The following is a 17,778-nucleotide window of genomic DNA, read 5'->3' on the forward strand; positions in this document are numbered from 1 at the left end:
TTATAAGATAAAACAAATATAGAAGTTTTTAAAGGGATTTTGTTTACAACTATTTATTACGCAAAATTTTATGAAAATATTGACTCGCTTTCTTAGAAACATTCATACGGAGACTATCTATATAATATAAGGTCACGAACTATAAAAGTTATACTTACATTATCTGATATTTTATTAACAATGGCATAGATATTTAGATTTTGACATTCGAGTATCAAAGTTCGAGTAACAAAGCATATTTAATAAGCTTCGTTTAACCTTTGTTAAGATCCATTCGTTTATTGTGGTAAAAATGGTTTTGTAACACGGCTCAACCTGACACAGAGGTAAAGGATCATTTGTCTGGTCATATTATTATATTGAGGGTATGCGAAAATTATATTGTATTTATATATCCTCCAATACTAGTTAGTAAGCGAAATAGTTGCTTTACTTGTCACATTTGTTATCAGTTATGTTTGCATGACTGTGTTTCAGTTTAAAAGGTGGGATATGGCAGTGACTAGAGAGTACAGAAGCATTACGCCTTAGTCTTCAGGAATGGCAATGCATCAAGGGTATTATGGGTGAAACAGTATACTCTGTTATGTCCATGGTACTGCACATGTCTATAGGCGACGGTTACCACTTTCCATTAGGTAGGCCATCGATTTGTTTGTCATTCTAAGTTGCACAAAAAAAAAACATTTTCTGCAAATTGACGAAATTGTATGGATTATAATAGAGTTAATACAGGTAAATTACATTAGTAAACAGGTAAAAATAACAGTTATAATTATCGGTACTTAGTGGAACTTTGTACATACTTCCGCAAAAAAAAATGTAAATATTTTTCTAATAATAATAAAATATTAAGTCTCATAAAAAAACGACTTCAATTGTGACAAAACCAGTTAGTGTGGTCTTAAAATTAAAATACTGGACAGATTTTGATAAAGTTTCTATGGGATTAATCTATAAATATTTACTTTCAGATAAAAAATGAATTTTTCAAATCGGTTTACAACTGACGGAGTTACGAGGTAACAAACATAAAAAAACATAAAAGAAAATAACTTACCTTTTAAAATCTGACGTATTCGAAAATAAACAACAATTTAAAACTCAAAGTGTATTCAAATATAGTAAGTAGTTTGTAAGAAACTCATGCTATGAATAAATAGAAAGGGAAACAGGAAAACACAAATATTTCGATATCAAAGTCCCACCTTGTTATATATTAGCAAAATACCCTTTCATAGGTATTCATGGTAATGGAATAACCAATTTTCCTCTCGTCAAAACGTCAAGTTTTCGTATAAGAACACGAAAACTCTCGTGAGAAAACCTTGGCTTGAAACTTTTCACATAATACATGCACGGGGTTGTAATATCGATCAAGACCCGCCCACTCCCTTATGCAAACTATCCTTTCATGTCCGCTAAAAGTTTTCTCTTAACTATTTGGACATAGTAAGGATTATATTATTAGCCGCTCTTTGATACTTATTCAAGTAGAGAGAGGACTTGTGATAAAGTGAGGAAATACCCACACAACTGTGGTAATCCGCCACAAAGTGAAACTAGCGTAGGTATTGCGTAATCCTCTTAAAATTTATCTGCATTGTAATGCTATCCTTGCTCGGGGTTATTGTTCATTGTAGATAGCAATTGAAGGCAAGGATAGATCTACAATCTACCTACGATAAGCGATTGTTCCAATTGCTTGCAGAATTATTACACTGTATTGATGATGTTAAAAAACTATTGGGTATTTACTCGTATTATTGCAGAAAATAAATTGATGAAGAACCTGTTAATATTTACCGTCTACCGAAAAATATTTTAGTAATATTATAAATATGAAAATATACTCAATCATGCTTAAATAACTGTGAAATTTTAAATTAAAATTACAACATAAATTGGAGTTAATCCAACATCGATGCATGGAATACTTTAGTCTTAATTGACTAGGGATAGTACCGAATTGTAATTAATACGGTATATATCTGGTTTATGATATGATATAAATGGGAATTAATTACTGAGTACTATGTTTCAAGTTACGCAACATCACGAAGAACACCAAAATCCATATAATGAGGAGTTTGGTTTTTCCAATTTTCCTGTATGGTGCAGAAACTTGGACGATCAGGCAACAAGAACGCTGAAAAATTGATGCTCTAGAGATGTGGTTCTGGCGACGACTGCTGCAAATACCTTGGACTACCTTCCGAACTAACGTTTCCATTCTGAACGAACTGAAAATCGGAGAGAAATTATCGTCGACTGTTCAAATACAAATTCTCAAGTACTTCGGCCATATCTTCCGGAATAAAAATTATATGGAACGTCTAATTGTCCAAAGGGCGGTACAAGGCAAACGTTCTCGGGGTAGATCACCAACGCGATGGACTGACCTCATCAAAACGACCACACAGCAATCTATTGTGGAATGCTCTCGTTCCGCTGTGAGCAGAAGTAGACGGAGATGCATTGCGAGGACCTCAGTCGCAAAGGAGAGTCTCATCGATAATCCACTATCATTATAAAAATCACGACCACTCTGTCAAAAGTGTACGACTAAAAAGAGAGATGTTTCAAGAGCTTCATGCCATAAGAATCAGCATTAAAAGCTGGGTGAACTATTATTTATACAACTTAGAATGACGAAAATACGTTACCGTTGCCTGTAAACATAAATAGTGCAAGACTTATCAGGATTGCACAAAATTAGTCCATTTAAATACGGATCTATATTCACATACGTCTATCATAATCAAGATGTTAGAAACAAATCATTTAAACAGTAAACCGATACTTCCTGAGCAGAGCAAACCCTTTAAACGACGTCCCGTCTTTTGTTCCCACATAGTCCGGGACTCATCCGCGGCGGCCGGAAGCCTCCCACATGCGATTTGTCCCGTCCCCCGGGACACTCGAGCAGTAGGCCTTTTACTCGCCTATACAAAGTTTACTGGCCTATTCGGTTTATACTCGACGTTTAGGTTACGAAGAAGGAGACTGTAAAGAAAGGACTAAGTTTCTTTTCAGGGTTCCGTACCGCCAAAGGAAAAAACGGAACCCTTGTAGGATCACTTCGTGGCCCGTCCGCCGTGTGGGTCAAGACCCTTTTTCTTAGGAGCACGTGGAGATATCAAGTTGAAATTAATACTGTATACTCAGGTCTGTAATTTCTTAAAGCGGTGAAAAAATCAAGCATCTAATTCGACGAAATCGAAAGTTACGGCCATTTATTTTCAATTTATATTACATATTTTGACATTCGCAAAGGGAATCAAAACCTATAGGGTACTTCCCGTTGACCTAGAACTATAAAATTTGGCAAGAAGCAATTTCATGTAGCACAAGTAAAGGAAAACCCGAAACTGCAAATTTGTAGTTATATCACAAAAAAATTTAAACTTGATGATTTTGAACGGAACCCTCGTCACGCTTGCCCGACTCGCACTTGACCGACTTTTTGTATTTCAGTCATCCATTGTTCACAGCTGAATGGACCTCTCCCGTAAACTGTCTCAAAAACTCGACCGAGACTACCTACATCCATCAATTCCCTGCAGCTTATTTGAGGTCATCACTCATGTATGTACTGGGTACGATTCTACCTTTGCCTGTACAGTATATTGAATCGTTAACTTTTTCCTCATTCGATTACCGGTTCTTCCAGATACGTGAAAAGATTACTTTATTTAACTTACAAAATCGAGTTAAGATAGATGTGCAGGTTAATAGTTTGTTGTTTGGAAGATCTTGTTTTAACTAACAGTGACTGTCAATTCAGATTCAATTAACGAGGCGTGATGCCCCTAATGTTATTTTTTTTTTACAACACAGGAAGCAAACGAGCATGCGGCTCACCTGATGGTAAGTGACTACCGCCGTCCATGGTCACCCACAACACCTACGGCATTGCTGGTGTGCTGCCGGCCTTTTAAAAAAGAATATGCTCTTTTCTTGAAGAAATAACACCTGAGTCCTCAGGAATGGCAACGCAGCTACTTAAATCAGAAAAAGAAGAAACCAAAGTGAGTGAAAGGCTGGAATCGATTTTTAAATTAACAAACAAAATCCATCTACAATTGATAATAATATCGTATGATTTATATACAAAAAATACAAGCGTATTGAGAATCCTGCAAATTGTTCCTCCTAGGAACAAGCCTGCTTTTATTGTCCTTGACTTCAGTTTCTTGACCGTTTCTCGAATTTTCCTTTTTTCTATTCGTCAATGATTTGATGATGAACTTTAAAAAAACAAATCTAATATTCGCAATCGTTTTTTTTATACAACTTAGAATGGCAAACAAGCTGACGGCCCACCTGATGAAAAGTAGTAATCGTCGCTTAGACATGAGCAGTACCATGGACATAACAGAGTATACTGTTTCGCCCATAATACCCCCCATGCGTTGCAATTCCTGAGGACTCAGGTGTTATTCCTCTGTACCCTGTAAATTCACGCCATATCCCACCCTTCAAGCCGAAACACAGCCATGCAAACACAATTGCTTTACGGTTGAAACACGAATAGGACAGAGGTACCCAAGCAAACGACTTTTGTATAAAGTCTCCCTCTGGTAAATATTTCAATAATCTGATCATCTTTCAATTTAAAGTTTTATGAAACCCCATAGCTTTTTATATTAAAACATATCTTAATAATGTCATTTTAATTTATAATAATACTAAATACAATTCTTATTTTATCCACCTTGCCAACCTTTATAAAGCTTTTCTAGTATAAATTTCTCTGAATTCCTTATTTATCCATCCATTTGTGCATCAGTTTTGACGTTTGCGTCAAAGGGAATAGGGTCGAAATTGACCTCCCTCTATGGTATTAGCAATACCGAAGCTACAAAGTCGTTTTCTTAGAACAGAGCACCCGGATGGAGACAATAAGTATATACTTTTTTCTACGGTTACTTTGTATGTATGAATAAATAAAGACGACACAATATGCCTATCATAAAGCCACCGCGTTCACATTTCTTTGTTTATTCAAACGTCCCGTCGTATAATCTACTCCATTATTAGACACTTTTTCAATGCGATCTACTTAAGTAAAAAAGTTATATAATTTTCATTAAATATCTTCACCGTCATCAACACGCCATACAGAAACCGGCAGTTAACTTTTTTTGATGTGTGCAAGTTAAGTACATAGTATAGCAGCCTGCACTGTCGAATATGCTGGCAAAGTAAGGAATGTTGGCCAATTGGCCTATCGTAATGTAATCAACAATAAATGACCATAATGATTTCCAGGGGAGATGATTTCCGCATGAGAGGTCTACCTGATAAGGTATATTGCTAGCAATGAAGCTGTTAGAACCCATTACCAACAATCCTTTTCTTCCAAGACAGTTTCAATTAGTTCTTAATACCTAAATTGATGTAGAAATAATATCAAATCCCCAAGAAATGCTTCCTAACAGAACATGACTAAAAACAGGCGAGTCAATTGCTCCGTCTGAAGAAGATGCACAAAATCATATAAAGTGAATAGAAAAAGCAAAAAGCAGTCCCAGGTAATAGCCGGGATAACAGCTGGGTCTGAGAAGATCTTTTTCGAAATTATTTTATATAATTATAAATATTTCTTTTATGCAAGATAGATAAGATGTAGATTAACAAGATTTTGTAGATTAACAAGACATTTTTTTTTATATTTAGAATGATAAGAAGCTACATATATCGACATAGTACTCGTAATACTTCGCCATTCATTAGTACTAAAGTGTTAAATCTCTAATCGAGATTTTCACTTACGTACTTGTTTTACCTTTGTAAACAAAACACATTCAAATACAAGCACAGTTGTTTGGCGAATGGGATAAATGTATTTATGGGGACAACTTCTGTTTAAAGTCTCCCAAAAGACAACTACAGGGTTGGGTAATGCGCTTGGAATTTCAAGTTCTTCATATTGCAGTTGTCCAAAGTGCATGTACTAGTAAGTATGTAGTTGAACAAAATATCATATTTGCTAATTCTGGAAATAAAACACACAGAAAATTAGGCTCTATCTGTTTCTGAAGTACTTTTAAAACTATAACGTTGACCAAAAAAAAAACATCGACACCATCTCTTTACCGCAATGAGACCGAAATAAAATTGAGGCCCTTACATAGTTGACCCACGTACAGGGAAAGGTACGTATATTTAGGTTCCATACAAAAAAGGCAATAAAAGCGGGCAGCAGCTAGTCTTTCCACATTACGCGTACATTTTTCAAGAGCTCGCAACTCGCAATCATTATTAGATTGTGGTCGAGTGACTTGGGTCCGTCGCACGGAAACCGGCGTCGGACGGATCTCATGTAATATGAAAACCTATAAGGATATTTTTTTGTCAGACAATGATACTAAGCTACTATTGAAGAATCGTTGAATCATAAGGGAGCAAAATAATATTATTACGGCAAATCTAAACTCAAATCCTGAGAGTTACGTTGACTGAGAGTTATAAGGGAAAATATTGACACAGAGTGATACCAGGTCAAGTATGAGCTTGAACTAAACGATTCTTGGGAAATACTTCATACTAGCTATTGTTCGCAGTTTTGCACATATAGTAAAGTGTTTTCCATTTAAGTTGAAATTTTCAGAAATGCTCTGTCAGTTGAAACTTATAAAATAAACCTATGTTGCAAATTTTAGCTTTCTAGACTAACAGTTTTGGCTGTGCGTTGATAGTCAGGCAAGACAATTTTTTTTTATAAGTATAGATTAGTACGTTATATAGATGGATATAGATATAGATAGATATATATAGTTTCCACAAGACCTACATTCATCCCTCTAGTCTAGATTCTAGATGTTTTTATACCCTAGAGTGTGAATGTGGCCACATGATAAAAACTACTAAAATGCGAAACATACATAAACTAAAGTATTATCGCCATCCAAACAAGTTGGGACTTGGAGAAGGCCAACAATTGCTTTAGTTCAAAACTAACCCCTGTAGAGTATGCACAATGACGCGAACTATTCGGTAGTTAGGCGGCCCCGTGGGACGACCTGAGCAGTGCCCTTGTCGGAATATTTTGGGACATAAATAAAACTAAACAAGATTGTACCTACGTTCTTTGTAAGTACAATGTGTAGGACCACGACGGTGTAGGGAAAGGTAATATATACAGTTTTATCTTGCGTATCTTTTGTACCGAAGTTTGGGATGTTCATAAATATAGGGTTGGAAATTTTGTTTTTCCACTACGCTTGTTCCAAATATGATGCACTGTTTAACCAACAATACTTTTTACTTATATATATAAAGAATATATAGATGTCTAGGATTATAGTCTAGGATTACAAACTAAGCTACTAACAGGTTGTCATAAATAAGTAAAAAAATTATTAGTTTAACGGTACTACATACAAAATAACACAGAGAGAAATAATAGGAACAAACAAAAGCATGAAAAAATAAAAACTAAATGTAAATTCTCAAGTAAGTTATGGGCTTCATATCACTATAATAAACATTTGTAAAAGTGCTTGATCAGTTGATTTCTCGCTCATATAATATTATTTGAAAATCAATCGATATTAAAAATTTTTGAAAGGGTATTAAAGTTATTACTAGCTCGTCAAAGAAACTAACTTCATCGATAATTCGATGGCACTAGAAAGTTAATAAAGAAGGATTATGCCTTTTTGACTTGATAGGTTACATTTAATGTTAATTTACGTAGTAATTCAGAGCAGAAGAAGCTTTATTCATTATGTAAGGCTGTAAGCTTCTCGAGTAAGAGAAAATTAAGTTTTTATTTTTTTTTTTAATTTAAAATATTTCCAAGATTCTAATTGAAGTCTTGTTCCAACGTCATTAAGTTGTTGTTTTTTTTATCTATATTTTATTTACAAAAAAGAACTAATAGTGATCTGAAAATCATATTTGCACTAAATATATACTCTTTGCACAGTACAGGTGAACTAATGAAATAATATTTTTTTTTAAATCCTTTCCTAAAAATTAAATAAAAAAAAATTGTATGTAGACATTTGTCAATTTTAAACATTCTAAATACAAATTAGGAAACTTTAAAATACTGATACAAAAACTATCTATACATACTCTCTTATACAAGTTACGCCTAAAAGTATTCTGAATTAAAATTAAATACTTCGTTATCATAGGATATCATAGACATCATTTATCTATTATTATTATTGTTTATAATTCTAAGTCACATAAAAATCTTTATAACTTGTTTTTGCAATAGAGTTGTTTCTTTTAATGCAAGTACTGACGGCGGGCTCATACGTCATACTCGTAAACGGTTGCTACTTGCAGAGCCATTCTCAACAGACATTGGTCCTTTTATTTTATTGCTGCTGATTTAATTCTGTTGACTTTATATCCTGCTGTATTTATCGTTATACTCACTAACTGATATCTCAGTTTATCTTACAACTAACTATACTCCGCGGTTTTGCCTGCGTGAATCAATGTATGTTTCATATGGGTTCCTAGTTTTATCTCAGATAATATAATAATAATTATCATATTTATTTAATCCAAAAATACATGTTTCAATTTTACATTTGTTCCCATAACTTCATATAAGGATTCCCTGTGTCGTGAAGTTAGATACATAAACAATTTAGATTTATACACATTTTTACACACCTATCTTGTGACACACACACATATAGATATATATATATATATATATATATATATAGCATCATTGTCTCAACCATCATCTGTCCACCGCTGAACGTAGGCTTCCCCCATAAACTGCCATAAAGAATGATCCTGAAGCATCTGCATCCAATATATATATATATGTATGTGTAATGTATATATTGCGATATACATATACACACACATATATATATATATATATACATGGCAAACGAGCTGGCAAGTACCGCGTTCATGATTCAGTGTTGCAAAAGATTGACTGCTAGAGAATGCTACTAGCATTAAATCCGCCTTTTGTACCTTATTTTGTTTTGGTCAATAAAGTTATTTAAATTAAATTAATGTAAACTTTTTTTTTTATACAACTTAGAATAGCAAACAAGCTGACGGCCCACCTAATGGAAAGTGGTAACCGTCGCCTATAGACATGAGCAGCATGGACATAAGAAAGTATACTGTTTCGCCCATGATATCCCCCACGCGTTGCCATTCCTGAGGACTCAAGTGTTATTCCTCTGTACCCAGTAAAGTCACGCCATATCCCACCCTTCATACCGAAACACAGCCATGCAAACACAACTGCTTCACGGTTGAAACACGAATGGGACAGAGGTACCCAAGCAATCGACTTTTGTACAAAGTCTCCCTCTGGTATATAAGACTATAATTTATTCCAGTCAGTTGATATATCCCAAGCGCGAGGACGAAGTCGATGGTAAAAGCTAGTGTCTCGTAAAATAACCAAGTTCTATTTAGCTAACGGTACGATAGCTTTGATCTCTCTCACCCCAACGTAGACTGTCGATTAACTTCCGTTCAGAAACGTTCGTAAACTATGTTTCGTATTAACTATGGATGGATTAATAATCCGTTATTCACAACAAATAGTCTTTAAACTATCGAATACTACAAGCCTTGTATAAACTATCATTATTTTATAGTGTATCACTTGTCATTAACATCGTTATTACAGCTGTTAACTCTTCACTGCTGAACATAGGCCTTCCGGAGGGAAAGGGATTGTTAGTAATGGAGCCAAATAGTCCCATTACTAGCAATATACCCTGTCAAGTCGATCTCCACGTGGTTCCCCCTGGAAACCATCGTGACTAATTCTAGTTGAGTTCGTCAGGATGGGCTAATTGACCTGCTTTCATCCTCATCAGTCATCTATCACTGATGGCCCGCTAGTGTATACCGATAGCCGCATACGGGGTTACCATACAATTATCATTCATTAAAAATAAAAATAAAAACATAGGCCTTCCCGTATTAAGGTTTTTGTCATTAGTTACCGCGTTTAACAGGCGGGTTGGCAGCCATAGTTACGACTTTGGAAGATTTTTTTTTACAACACAGGGGGCAAACGAGCATGTGGCTCACCTGATGGTAAGTGACTACCGCCGCCCATGATCACCCACAACACCAACGTCATTTCAGGTGTGCTGCCGGCCTTTTAAAAAGGAATATGTTCTTTTCTTGAATGGGTTTTAAGAGGGTCGCTGCTGCCTATCCCTCGACTATTATGTTCTACTTACGACACTGATAGGAAAGAAAGGGGTGGCCTATTCTATGCTGGGACCACACGGCGAATAACAATATAATATGTAACGTTGATTAATAAAATATGTTATTGAATTTAAGTAGTTGAAGTAAGGTATCATTACGATTATATACCTCTTTTTTTATACAACTTAGAATGGCAAACAAGCAGACGGTCCGCCTGATGGAAAGTGGTAACCGTCGCCTATAGACATGAGCAGTACCGTGGACGTAACAGAGTATACTGTTTCGCCCATGATACCACCCATGCGTTTCCATTCCTGAGGACTCAGGTGTTATTCCTCTGTAAATAATATTTTTTATTTTTAGAAAAAAGAAACAGAATATCTTGTATCTGTACCACAGTACTGTACAGTAAAAAGTATGTATACACCTATTATTATAATATACGTTCGTTTATGTTTGAAATTTTTTGTTTTTTGTTTTTGGTAGTATAAGGATTATATTTAGGAAAGAAAACCTTTATTTTATTATTTAGACTTTTCCAAATCGGTTTATAACTGGTGGAATTATGAAGTAACAAACATAAAAAAAATATCAACAATTTCTGTAACTTAGTTTATGTATTAAAATTTTAATTTTGTTTGTGTACATATTGTTGATCTTTATAATCTGTATCATTCTTTGAAGGGAACAATAAAGAGATATCATTCATTCATCGAATAAAAAAACCTCTCCCCTTTTTTTTAATTGCTAAAAAATTATCTAAAATACATACCAAGTGCCTAGGTAATTCAGTGATTGACAACGTACCGTACAACCATAACTGGCTACATTCAACACAGTCAAAGTGCCCCCAAGTTTTTTACGATTAGGTAAATTTTATCAAGTTTATTCATACGGGCGAACCCTCGAAGACTTTTCAATTTCAATAAGGATCGCCCTTTCTGTCAGCGGGGGAGGGAAGTTGCGAGATAAAACAATTTTTGGCTAGTGCGGTGTCGACGCTGCCTTTTTATACATTTCGAAAAGTCGTCCCTGCCTGCGCGAGATTAATCCGGCCGGTATCCTTTGTCGGCGAATTCACAATGCCCGCTGATATTTTTTTCCCCCCCAAAATTCGTGTATTTGACATTTCTTTTCTAGAATATTCCCGTAAGACGATTCGCTTTATCGTTTCTTAGTATTTACAAATTGGTCGCGTTAATCTTGTATTGTATTACGTTACATACACAATGACTGTGCACAAAAGGTAAACAAGTATAGATATTTCCGACTTTCCATCTAAGTTCTTATCGGGTTCTTCGAAAACGGCGTAATAAGGTTTCTTAAGAAACGACAACGCACGCTTGAAGTCTCTGGTGTTACAGGCGTTGAGTAGGCTTTAGTAACCTCATTTGTATATTATATAGAATTAAAAAATATAAAACGTCGAAAAATAAATAAGGTTTAATTAAATAATAATTAATTTTTTTATCACTTTCCATCAATCTTGTAATTGTAATGATAATGACGTATTTGCAATATTGACTAATATTTCACTCAAAGTTAATAGCAGTAATTAATCATTAAAATCGTCAATAGTGACTGAAAAAGGCGAGGTTCTTTGTAAGTGTAGCAAGCAACATACCTGGCGGCGTCAAATGCGCCAACACGAGCAGCGCGAGGTGGGCGACGGCGTTGCGCGCGCGTTGCATCGCGCTCGCTAGCGCGCATGCGCGCTCATGCCCGCGCACACCGCGCACCACGCAACACACGCGACGCGCGCGTACTCACACGCGACACGCGCGTACTCACACGCGACGTGCGCGTACTCACACGCGACGTGCGCGTACTCACACGCGACGTGCGTGTACTCACACGCGACACGCGCGCACTCACACGCGAGGCGCGCCCACTCACACGCGACGCATTTGTCCCGCGAACGTTCCTACGCCGCTCAGCTTCGACCTGAAAAAATATTGCTGGTGTTATTTTTTTATTATTTTCACTACATTAAACGAATACCTTAAATTCTAACACGTATATTTAAAAATTATACAATATTCACATTTTAGATTCACATGTGATTTCAGTGATGTGTGATGCATGATATCAGGTAATCGTCCCTGAAAATACAGTTTTGATTGAAAGGCCCTGAATTGATATAATTGAAATACATAAATAAAATTATGTATGTATGTATTGTATAATGAAAACAATGTATATAATGATATACAGTTGTAAATAGAAACATTTGTCCAATATGTAATGCCATAATGGATGTAAACACGTCAAATAAAGAATCACTGTAAAATAATTGGTTTTTTTATATTTCAATCAAATTTGAATAAAGTCAAATAGACTTGTTTGTGAATACTTTAAACCGTCATTTTGTATAAAACTACTGCTGGGTTCGGATACTTGTTATCTACTAAGATAAACCCGCAAGAAACTCACAAGTTACTCTTTTAAATCTGTGTTAACATTCTCAATATATAAGTAATAGGGGACTAATAGCCCCATCGCAAACAATATACCCTAACAGATTGACTTCGACGCGATCCTCCGTGGAAACCCTTATAATTAATTCCTGGTGATTTCATTATAAAAAAAATCAACAGCGCGTATTGATTTACCAATCTATTATGATCCATTAACCTCTACCGAAGAGTTTCCATCATTAAAAGGAGAGTTGTAAATTTATTTAAAAAAAATAACATTTATTTCTAAGCTCCAATCGAATATATGTAAAATCTTAAAAAAAAAACAATAAAATTATAGCTTCCACAACATCATAATGGAGAAAAAAGATTATATATGTATCGCAATAATATAAAAAGGCCACAACTCAGTATATAGCTTCGCTGTATTGGACGAAACACTTCTTTCATCCAACCTATCCAAACGGAGGGGAGAAAGGGATTGGTAATAATGGAGACTGAGAATCCCATTGCTAACAATATACCCAACCAGGTCAACCTCGCGGTTCTCCCTGGAAACTATCATGGTTAATTCCTGATGAATTAATCATGATGGGCTAACTGGCCTGTTTTCATTCTCATCTATCAGCCTTCACTGGTGCTCCGCAAGCGTATACCGTTAGCGCAGGCGGGGTTACCATACCATTTTCACCTATAATAAAAAAACCTATCCAAACGACCAAACCAATGCAACATCCCCTTTTAAATACACTACATCGTCTTTCATTCTAGCAATAAATTATTGCATACAGAACACAAAACTTTCACAATATCAATACATTTATATACATGTCAATAGTTTGAAATTCACTGAATAGTTTCTACCTCTGAAACTGAGTGGTCGAATAACCAAACTTTATGATTACACGCGAAAATAGTTTAGAGTTAACACAATATTATTGTTTTAAAAGCTTTCTAATATTGCATTATTAAATTCTGAAGATATCGCCGTTATAGATGTTTACTTAACACACCGATGGGTTTTTTTTTTTATTTTTATGGGTGAAAATGGTATGGTAGCCTGCGCTAACGGGATACGCTGGCGGAGCACCAGTGAAGTGTGATAGATGAGAATGGAAACAGGCCAGTTAGCCTATCATGATGAATTCATCAGGAATTAACCATTATAGTTTCCAGGGAGAACCGCGAGGAGGTCGACCTGGTTGGGTATATTGCTAGCAATGGGATTCTCAGTCTCCATTACTAACAATCCCTTTCCCCCCTATTAGGTACACCGATGGGTAGTGGCAAACGAGTGTAAGAGAAGCCTCAGCTGTCAGTTAGTGTCAGTGGATGCAGATGATTCAGGATTGTTCCTTAAAGCGTATTGTCTATGGAGGATGGAGGAATGGTTACTTACAGCATGCTGAACATAGACCCAGCATACTGTAAGTAAACATTACCTAATATATATTATTATTCTTCTATTGCACTATATGGGTCTAACTGCCCCATTGCTAGCAATACACCCTATCAGGTCGACCTCCACGTGGTTCCCCCTGGATATCATCGTGGCTAATTCTAACGCAATTCGTCACGATAGGCTAACTGACCTGCTTTCATCGTCACCTATCATCCCTCACTGGTGCCCCGCCAGCGTATACCGTTAGCGCAGGCGGTGTTACCATTCCATTATCACCTAGTAAAAAAAAAATATATTTTTAATAGTATTGTTAATCTATTATTAACAAATAATTGATTACATAATCGATTTTTAAATTATTAAAACATTAATAAACGCTGTAGAACGATTATATGGCAACACTGGTATAAACGTGCACGCTTTAGGTGGAACATAATTAGGGAGTTTGCCAAAATAAATAACAACGAACGAAGCAGAACTAATTAGTTACGGTTCAGTTAAGAATCGGAGTTCACTCCGTAATGAAATTCCCGAAGCGGCCAATAAAATTGAAACTACCCGTTCCCGTGTAGGCTTCAGGATACTTAACCTTGTAAAATTCATATAAAGTAAGTATATACGATCATGAGTTTTCAAAGAAGGGAGGTCGAGGAGGAGGAAAACAAGCATACGGCCCACCTGATGGTAAGTGGTTACCGTCGTGGAACACGATATATACGAGTATCCTACAAATAACATAAACTTGTTTACAAATGTTCATATCTATACTTATAATAAATCTGTGGAGAGGTCAATTCTGTACATGAAATATATTTCCAAAATAACTATCAGCGGGTGATTAGTGATCGATACTGATGCCAAAAATGCAATCAGTACAATTTTTGTCTGCCTGTCTGTATGTTCGTTATAGAAACAAAAACTACTCGACGGATTATAACGAAACTTGGTACAATTATTCTTCATACTCCTGGGCAGGTTATAGTATACTTTTCATCACGCTACGATCAATAGGAGCAGAGCAGTGAAGGGAAATGTTAAAAATATCCACCCGTGCGACGCCGGGACGGGCCGCTAGTTTATAATATTAATAGGATCAAGTATGGGAATACTTTTTTTTATTAAATATAAAAACAACTTAACGCCCAGATACAAATTAAAAACTTAAAATCAACAAAACTTAACCACTACACTATCAAATATTGAAAAAGTTGTCACACGAAAACGTTGTTTAAACTTTTAAAAACTAGAAACTTTTTAAATTTAAAAAGTGACAATCTGTTTAATATTTTTATAACTTCTTTTTTTATAGCGAGCACGTAGATTGTTAACGTAAATTTATAAAATACGTTTTTAATAATAAATTTAACACCACCTGGCAACCAGAACGCTGGCCTATACATACTTTGGTCGGCGCATCTCCAAAGCCATCCAGCGTGGAAATACAACAAGTCTCCTAGATACCTTACCAGTTGGCAGTGACCTCAAACAAAATTTTTTATAACCAATATTTAGTAAATAACAATTCATTTATTCATTCAATTACTCCTTTCCATCCAAAGGTTGTCTGGAAGAGACCGCTTTTGCTTTTGAGCGATAACACTACCTATTGTTTTCTTACTGTAATCATTTCTTGTAATTGTTTGTATCTATTATAAGTTTACTATTGTAATCTTTTAGAAGAAACAATAAAGAGTATCTATCTAATATACTTCTTCATACCAAAATGTAGTGTAGACGTTACATGACGATTAGTCGAGCCGTTAAACTACCAAGAACAAAGATACAAATAAACGTCCACATTCATAATAAAATATTAGCAAGGATTTCGTCAAACAAAACTTGAAGACCCCGAGTTAAAACAAACGGAAATACTAAAAACGTCAGTAATACACTCGCGGGCTTTTAGCGCTTCTCTTATTTATAATTTAGTGGAACTCAGCTGAAAGTCATTAAGCTTATTAGAAAGTTTGTGGAAATTATAAAAACAACAAACTACTAGCGAATAAGTTTAACACAAAAAGAGAGTGCTTAATGTCTATTAAAAGTCCTCGTTTCGAACACAAAGTAACTTATGTTATTAATTATGGATATATTGTAGTAGAATAAGATTGAACACTTTAAGCCTAACATTTTGTTTGTAAATTAAATTCAAAGTGTACTTATAAAATAAAGCCAGCCGTTTGGCTTGGAATAGAATAGGCCACCCTTTCTTTTTTCGTATTTTTTTTATACAACTTAGAATGGCAAACAAACTGACGGCCCACCTGATGGAAAGTGGTAACCGTCGCCTATAGACATGAGCAGTACCATGGACATAACAGAGTATACTGTTATGCCCATGATACCCCCCATGCGTTGCCATTCCTGAGGACTCAGGTGTTATTCCTCTGTACCCTGTAAATTCACGCCTTGTCCCACCCTTCAAACCGAAACACAGCCATGCAAACACAATTGCTCTACGGTTGAAACACGAACGGGACAGAGGTACCCAAGCAAAACGATTTTTGTACAGTCTCCCTCTGGTAAATGTATGTCTTAAGAGGCGACTAAGGGAACTAAATGACCGAGGGACGGGTAGCAGCGCCCCTCATAGAGCATCACCAAAGCCTAACTGGGTTTAACCAATGCGCCTGCCAAGCGTGGCAGCTACTGGCCAAATCTCGCTTATAAGAGAGGCCTATATTCAGCAGTGGCCATAACTGTGCACTAACTAATAGCTAATATGATGATGATGATGATGAATATAATATTACGAATAAGTTTTTTTTTATACCACTGAGGTGGCAAACAAGCATACTGATGGTAAGTGGTTACCGTAGCCTATGAACGCCTGCAATACCAGAGGTATTACATGCGCGTTGCCGACCCTGAAGAAACCTCTTTATTGCCCTTTTGAAGAATAAGTTTGTTTATTTGTATGCGATAATTTCTGGAAGTACCAGTAGAGTTTGGAAACATCTTTTTTGCATTTGATAACCATTTCTTGAGGAAGGCTATAAGCTATTCAACATCACTATCTGCTCATGGACAAAACCGCGGGATGTATCCCTAGTCCCAATAAGACATATCGTCATAGTCGTAGAATACTGACGGATCTATATATGGAATATTTGTCAGATCCGTCAGTATTCTACGACTATGACGATATTATTGAAGAGAGTGTTAGTGATCTAACATTAAAAGACATTAATGTGTTTTTAGAAATATTAGTGACAATGATAAAAATGGAGCTGCTGAATTGGTTTGCTCATTTGCGAAGGATGAATGGAAGAAAAATTACGAAAGAGATATATATGGTGCGAGAATTATTGGAGATGTCGACAGGGGTCGCCGCAGACGGATGTATGCCGACTAAATAAGTGACGTGCTGATAAAGGGCCGAGTTGAAAGTGCCCGGAATTGGTGAGCTGGTGTGAATGGATTGATGAATGTGCAAAAACTGAAAGAGATCTGTATCGGTGTAGCATTTGGAGTTCTATTGTTTCTGCCTACCCCAATTGGAGTCAGGCGTGGCTTATATGTACGTAATCATCACTGCATAGTATAAAACAAAGTCGCTGTTACTGTCTGTCCGTCCTTATGTATGCTTAAATCTTTAAAACGGATTTTGAAGCGGTTTTTTTTAATAGACTGATTCAAGAGGACGGTTTATATGTATAATACATGCATAATATAGTAGAGTAACACTGACAAATTTAGAGGTCTCTAATGTGATGTCGTAAATAAACACATTTTTTTGCGCTTACATTGCAAACGCTGGCTGGAACCCACGAGATAGATCAAAATAAT

The 17,778-nt window shown here is 35.8% G+C and overlaps 1 protein-coding gene across 5 annotated transcripts in view; it reads right to left on the reverse strand.

Moving 5' to 3' along the window:
- The window catches only part of LOC113517735 (zwei Ig domain protein zig-8-like), a 627,640-nt gene that overhangs the window by 534,307 nt on the left and 75,555 nt on the right, over window positions 1-17,778 (reverse strand). For all 5 annotated transcript variants that reach the window (XM_052892944.1, XM_052892943.1, XM_052892942.1 and 2 more), the window contains exon 2: window positions 11,795-12,114. In XM_052892944.1, the coding sequence (XP_052748904.1) occupies window positions 11,795-11,861 (67 nt within the window). In that variant the 5' untranslated portion in view covers window positions 11,862-12,114. The remainder of the gene's footprint in view (window positions 1-11,794; window positions 12,115-17,778) is intronic.

Source organism: Galleria mellonella, unplaced genomic scaffold (genome assembly GCF_026898425.1).
Source record: "Galleria mellonella isolate WM207_F2 unplaced genomic scaffold, CSIRO_AGI_GalMel_v1 utg171, whole genome shotgun sequence".
NCBI classification, from domain to species: Eukaryota; Metazoa; Arthropoda; class Insecta; order Lepidoptera; family Pyralidae; genus Galleria; species Galleria mellonella.